The sequence below is a fragment of the Montipora foliosa genome, chromosome 8 (assembly GCF_036669935.1).
Source record: "Montipora foliosa isolate CH-2021 chromosome 8, ASM3666993v2, whole genome shotgun sequence".
Classification (NCBI taxonomy): domain Eukaryota; kingdom Metazoa; phylum Cnidaria; class Anthozoa; order Scleractinia; family Acroporidae; genus Montipora; species Montipora foliosa.
In genome coordinates, this window is record NC_090876.1 from 10333489 (window position 1) to 10340988 (window position 7500).

The following is a 7500-nucleotide window of genomic DNA, read 5'->3' on the forward strand; positions in this document are numbered from 1 at the left end:
GATATCAGCGCTCTTGTTTTTGACCGAACGAGCATTGAATGTGCATAATGCCATTGGGTGATGATGTCCATTCAGTCTGGTGGAACAATTGATGTTAATTAAGTTTCCAGGATTCCAGTTCAGAAGGGATGCCATTCCATACTTTAGCACCAGTTCTTGAAACGGAAAATAGCTGCTGATTTGTTCTCGACATTTTTATATGGAGGCTTCAAGCTTGTGAGAATCGTGTGGGGTAGGGGTGAATCTTTGCGGAGCGAATGAATAGGCGCGCTGATTAGCAACATCATGTACCAAAGAGGCAACCAATTTAAAACAAACCAATTTTACTGGTAAGATTCCGGAACTAACGAAAAGAGAAAAGAAAAATCCATTAAGCGAAGAACCCTCTTTTGTAAAATGACAATTTTGTTTACTTAAGTATTTGCGGCTTGACCCCAAGCAACGAGACCATAATAAGGAATATAGGGTTCAATTAGCGAGAGGTAAATATTTAAAAGTATAGTAAACGGCACCACATACCTAAGCCAAGCAATAATGCCAATTCCTTTGCTTATTTTCGTCGAAATATAATCAATGTGGTGCTTTCAATTCACGAGAGAGAGAGAACTATCAATTAGAACTCCAAGGTACTTTACACATGTTTAAGGTTCGAGAGATGCTAATTGTTTAGAATTGTTATCAATATTTTAAGGTTGACTTCGTGGCCTAATTCGCGTTGGTAAGGATGGAAAATAACAAATTTAGATTTAGCCGTATTGAGAAATAGTTTGTTTGAATTTAGTCACACTCATACAATTTAAACAATTCCTCATGAACAATGATCTCGAGATTGTTTAGGTCTTTTTCTGCTAGTAACAAGTTTGTGTCATCGGCAAATAAATAGAATTCAAATTTATTAGATGAGCGATACATGTCATTTACATAGGTTAAGAAAAGAAGAGGTCCAAGTACAGAGCCTTGAGGAACACCGCAGATTATTCTTTATTTAATAGAAACAGAAGAACCAATTTGCGTTGATTGTGTTCTCCTTGACAAATAGGACGAGAACCAGTTATTGATTATTCCTCTAATTCGATAATGGTGCAGCTTGTGTAACAATACACTGTGATCCACGTGTCAAAGTCCTTTTTTAGGTCAATAAAAATGCCACAAGAATATTTAACAATTATTCCATGAGCGCACGTTGGATATGAGATGGTAAATAGTTGAATACTGATGAAACCAAATCTATGTTCGTGAAGGGTTCTATATTAACTTCAACGCATAAACCTGATGCCAACAGAAACTTTAAAAAAAAACATGCAAAGGATACATTTTAGATGAGACTACTGGCCATAAATTACTTGGAGTTTATTTCAATTGATCTTGAAAAACCGTTCATTTAATGGACAAATTGATTATATTTGTAAGAAACGTGCAAAACGCATGCCGCTTTTTATCTTCACTTGAGGACTGGAGTCTTGGGGACACTTTGTGACGTTGATTGTATGTATTTTTGGATGCGAGTGATGCAGTGCATGGTGCCTCCATTTTATGCTCGATCCAACCCGACCATGAGAATGCAAAACTGGCGTATTCAGTGTAAGCAAGTGTTTGTGCCCCAGTTATTCAAGTGTTAGTCTCCCTACAAGTAGTCATTTAGGTCCACGGAAAGGGGAGACTCCTTGTGGGGAGCGTTGCGTGATATCCTCAAGACGGCTGCAAAGGATTCGATTCGATTGGAGGATAAATCCGAGAGCAGGGGCTCATGTCTAGGAGCGTACCACTTCATGGTATTTGTAGAACGGTGCTTTTACAGACCCAGTTATTTTTAGAATTATTTTCCCGCGAAACCAAGCCTTTCCAGCTAATCGCAAGTCTTGGATGACATCATACTATTACCCCTGGGATTGAGAATGGTCATTCGTACAACCTACCGCTTAATATTTTTAAATGTCGTTACATACACGTAGTATTGAAGTAGTAGGCTCCTGTTTATGGGCTCCTACCGAGACACATTGATTGATCCGATGAATAACACAAACCTCCTTCTGAACAACTGCAACCAGAAATACGACGATACATTACGGCCTATCACGACTTCTGAGTTAAAGAGGGAAGAGCAATAGATATAGGATCTAATTGACTCATCTGCTTAAAGATGAATGGAGGTTGGGGTCGTGAATTGAGGGTAAAATGAACTAAATGTGGGGAACAAATCGAGAGGAAACCAAATTGCTTCTGGCGGAAACGTTAGGCAGGGCAGTTCTTATCCATGCTCATCCCGGCATGCTACGGGCGTACGTGTTTCAATTTTAATGCTTTTATCTGTAATTTTGTTTTCCCTGGATGTTTCCATTCTGTGATAAGCCGTAGGTATTGCCCTTTGTTACCGACCATGCGTTTTGTTTAGGTTTTAGGGCCTTTTAATCGCCTGTAATCCGAGTTGAGCATTGTGGCTTCGCGCTGATCTGTGTATTACCCGAACAGCGGAGAACCTATCTGTTTTAGACGGGGCTATTTTTAAGGCTGCTTCTTGTTTAGGCGCTTGTGGTTGTGGAAAGTAACTGCCTTAACCATGACAGCGTCTCACCGGCGGGGCAACCGGTTGGCTTTAAAGCAAAGCGCGGGGTATCGCATACGGGACCACTGGGGTCTAGTTGCATGACTTAAACTCGAAGCATCGGCATGCATGTTCAGCGCCCTTGTACCGAGACTAATCAGGTATTGAAACATGACAAGAACATGATGTGCCAATATATTATACAGTCTTTATGGGCTACAGAGTCCTCATACAACAAGTACCTACCTCAGTCGTGCCAAACTGCCCTCTGTTAATCGACCTGAGATTTTCCAGTTAGTGGGAGGGAGCCAAATGTATTAGGGCCTAACATTTGCTCTTTTTTTCTAGGATGCGACCGTACTGGACAAACTGATGATGAACTTGATCACTGGGCTGCAACTAATTCCAGCGTGGTCCTGAAGGTCTCGTTGGGAGGTTCTTGCGGACTTGTGGGCGTTTGCATTCTGTTGTATTTCCTCTACCGTCTACTGAATCAACCTAAACGACCTAAACCCAATCGGGTCGAACCCACACGGACGCCTCCTTCCCCTCCCCAGAGGAGGGCCACAGAATACCCACCAAGTGTTGTAACACCTAGTGCTCCTCCTCCACCATACACGGCCAAGAGCGTTAGCCAGTCATTGTCTGTCTCACCTTGATAACTTATTCTCGCAGCCAGGGTTGAGCTGTTCAAAGCTGATTTAGGACGCCTATGCACCCACTTATAACTAAATTTTATTTTTTAAAGCTGCGCACATTATGTGGATGTTAGAGTGAACGAATCAAAAACATTGTGGACCATGTACAATGTATGAGATATTCAAGCATGTAGTATGCATACAAAAATCGTTCAGCAACTGATATTGTTATCTGTATGACTTGAAAGCTCCACCTTTCGTGTCTTGTCTTGAACGCGTTAGGCGCTGTTTTACTGTTCAATTTTTTGTGCAAGTTATCTAGCAACAACAACAACAACACGCACTTTATTTTAAAGGGCAATACGGAGACCATAGTAGCCCGCAATTAGCATAATTATTCTAGGCGGGTTACTTAATTTTAGAATGGATGTTTAATGGGTTTAGCTGGGTTTGGAAAAAAAACAAACGAACAGAAAAGAAAAAAGGAGAACTGGAATACAAACTATTAACAACAACATTAAAGAAAAATAAAAAAAACCTTAAAATTTAAGACTCAGGGGGAACTACTTAGTAAACGCATGTGCTTAGAAAGATCAACGTAGCGCATTTCAACATTCATCTCAGTTTTAGGAATCTGTAGAAGCAATTCATGTAATTTACGTTTGAAGGGTGCTATCCTAAGCTCACGAAGTTCAGAAAGGCTGCCATTCCATATTTTAGGACCAATTCTAGAAACAGAAAATTGCTGCTGATTTGTTCTCGACATTTTAATATGGAGGTTCCCAGCTTGTGAGAATCGTGGGGTGGGGTAGGGGTGAATTTTTTCGGAGCGAATAAATAGATCATATCATATCATATCATTTATCTTTATTTACCCTCGGATTTTTAGAGTAGTTTGGTGTAGCTAATTTCTCCGAGCATTTACCCTCCCAACCATGATACATCACGGAAGACAGACCACAACACCGGGAACTACATGCCCTACTCTTTGCGACAAGTGTGTGGGTTCTTTTACGTCCCACAGGATTATGTACATTGAAGGGTTGTGAGACGGGACCTCCGGCTTATCGTCCTTATCCGAGAAGACTAGAGAGTCTAACCATTTGCAGATGTAATTACAAAGGCAGCACTTTCTCCTCAGTTATTTAAAGACCCTGAGTTTTGGTCCGGCCGGAGTTGAACTCACGACCTCCCGCGTGACAGCCCGGTGCTCAACCAACTGAGCCACCGGTGCGCGGTGATAAGAAAGATAAGAAATATTGGGTGGAGTACGCTGATTAGCAACATAATGTAAGAGGCAACCAGTTTTACTGGTAAGATTCGGGAACTAACAAAAAGAGGAACAGTGTGAGATTTGTAGTCAGAAAATTGAATTACGCGAAGAACCCGCTTTTGTAAAATGACAATTTTGTTTTGGTAAGTATTTGCCGCTTGACCCCAAGCAACGAGACCATAATAAGGAATATAGGGTTCAATTAGCGAGGGGTAAATATTTAAAAGTATAGTAAACGGCACCAGATGCCTAAGCCTAACAATAATGCCAATTCCTTTGCTTATTTTCGTCGAAATATAATCAATGTTCATAGCCGTAGTTAGCGGAGGGGCAAGAGAGGCAGTTGCCACCCCCCCCCCCCCCCCTCCTCTTTCTGGAGTGTTGGGCAGACAATTTAAACTTTACTGATATTACCTTTGAAACTTTTCACAACCGATTCGCTCGTCTTGATTGATAAATATATTGTTGAAGGAAATCAATTTGGAGACATCATCGACAAATCGGTCTTGTTAGCGATACATGAATGGATAGTTCTCTGTCTTGGAAGAACAACGTTGAGGCCGTAGCTAGAAATTTTCAACTGGGGGGCTAAGTCGTTACGTAAGTCTGGGTAAATGCTCGCCCAGAAAATTTTGAAATAGAGATGCACGAAGTGCTACTTTGCAGGCACGTAAGGAGGAGACGGACCAAAGGCGCGCCGGAGGCGCTAGCGTGTAGGAGGGTCCGGGGGCATGCTCCAAAGGCTCCAGAGGCTCGAGAGACCCTTTTAAGTTGTATACAAATTGTCCTCTTCTCTCTCGTCCGCCTGGATGATCCAGCGTCATCTAGTTGGGGAAAAACATGGGCCTGGGTTGACCACGTGATTCCCATTCGCTATCTAAATTGGCCACGTAGCCAGCATGGTTGCTCTCATAGTGTAGTGGTGATCGCACCCAACCGGTAATCAGGGGGACGTGGGTTCAAATCCCGTTCAGGGCATAAAAAGTTTTTCTCTCAACGAAAATGTCATCCAGGGGTTGTCCATCCTTGGTACCTTCAAACTTCATATATATATTGACATTGTTATGAGTACGAAAGAAAACACGTCTGTAGGTTTCAACTTCAAGAGCTTTATTAGTACTTTTCCACTACACGTGATCCTCAAGATCACGTGACTTACAACCAACTTATCATAACAACCCCCTTCTTAAGCTATTTGGCTGTCTTAATGAGATGTGCTAATACAAGTGAAAATTGGAACAAGAAGTCAACAACTCAACTGTGGATGATTCTAAAATACAAGTCTTTTACATGACATAATCCTTATGCCAAACCGGAACAGATCTAACCCGAGTGGAGCGACGCGGGGCCGACGAGGAATCAGTATCGGGTGGGTCTGGTTCCAGGTTAGCATCTGATTCTCTTGTTACACATGGAGAGTTTACACTGGATTTACACAGGCTGTGACATCAATGAGATCATCATTTAATATAGTAACAGGTGCTTCCTGAGTAAGATGAACATGACGTCTATTTCTACGATACTCTCTACCAGTTTCATCAGTAATCATATACGATCTGGGTGTCCCATGTTTTCCTGTAACTATAGAATGTACAGGGTGTTCATGTCTTTTTGTCTTCAAACAACCTGACTGAATGACACAATGTTTGTGTGGTTGTTCAGGGAGATGATAAAGTTTCCATTGGCTAAAATTCATGCTGGTGTTTTAAAATTGGAGATTTACAAATAAGTGACGTCTTTACACTAAATCAACGTGGAAAACACCTTTAAGAATTATTGCAGAACATTCCGAGTAGTTTACGTTTTCGGCTCCAAATTCCCATTAAGCCACGCCTCCGAGTTATCAGGAGCTACGTTTTTGCATTGTCCCAACTCAACTGGGAGTTAGTGGTGGCTAGTGGAAAAGGGGCGAGAATGCACTTTTTTGATGAAGAGCTCTTTTATTATTTCATGTAAGTGTGAAACTGATGACCAGTTTTGCAATGAGTTGGTCATTGAACGGGTGATGAAATAAGCAGTTGAGTTGAGGGATATTTCAGAATAAAATAGGCCATTGCCTGCTCCTAGATACTCTTCTCAATATCGAGAGGTTGACAGAAATTTGACAACCGTGCGATCAATGAAGTTGTTCTTAGCGAATCAAGTGGATTTGGCTCAAGTGGGTTTGGCTCACTAAATATTCCATTCTTTCTAAGCGGTTTGATAGTGATTTTTGACTATTATTATGCATCTGACAAAAGAAATAATCATTGGCAATCGGAAGAAAGATAAAGTACATAGCCTAAAGGCTGATGAGCTAAAAATAACTGTCGATTACTAAGATCACTTAGTCGGGTCGAGCCCACTGAACAGTCTCACGAAAATTTCATTTTAAAATTTTGTTCTTAGCATTCAGTTATCATTAGCCCTGCTATCATTGCTGCTAATTTGACATGCATCACAATCTGGAGCTCAAGAAGTTGAAAGTCTCACTTTATGGCCACTTCTTCGATGCAAAGTATATTTAAATGTCTGAAACATTAAATTGCGTAAGTTTCCAGCTTTTCCCATGACCTCTTTTCTCTAACCAGAAAAGTGACGTGCCTTCAAGATGTCATAAAAATGCATTTTTCCAAGTTTGGTACATATTCAGTATGAAATCAACAAGTAACAATTCCTGTATTGGCACATTATTTATATGGGACATTGCTTCTAATCTTAACGTTTCTTAACTTTGCACTCCTCAAACAGCTTCACTGCGCATACGATACCCGGATCGCAGTGTAAAAGTGGCTGGGAATGTTCCAGTATATACCGCGAGAAAGTATTGCAAAATTATATAATATCCCGCCCTACAAAATACAGCGGCTAACATAACGAGGTGCACGACGGGAAGGTCAGTGGAATTCTACAATGGCTTTTCTAAGTTGTGATTAATTGTATTTTCCATTTTGTGGTAGAAATATGTCTATAGCGTAAGTTGTGCATAACTGACTTAAGTGAAAAAAGGTGCCACTGATATTACCGAGTTAATAATTTTGGTCAGGCTACAACTGTAACTTCCCAAG

The 7500-nt window shown here is 41.0% G+C and overlaps 1 protein-coding gene across 1 annotated transcript in view; it reads right to left on the reverse strand.

Moving 5' to 3' along the window:
- Positions 1–5548: 5548 nt before the first annotated feature.
- The window catches only part of LOC137968241 (A disintegrin and metalloproteinase with thrombospondin motifs adt-1-like), a 31525-nt gene continuing 29573 nt past the window's right edge, over positions 5549–7500 (reverse strand). Inside the window, exon 4 of the mRNA XM_068814854.1 lies at positions 5549–7500. This exon is cut by the window's right edge and continues 113 nt beyond it. Coding sequence (XP_068670955.1) covers positions 7480–7500 — 21 coding nt within the window. The 3' untranslated portion in view covers positions 5549–7479.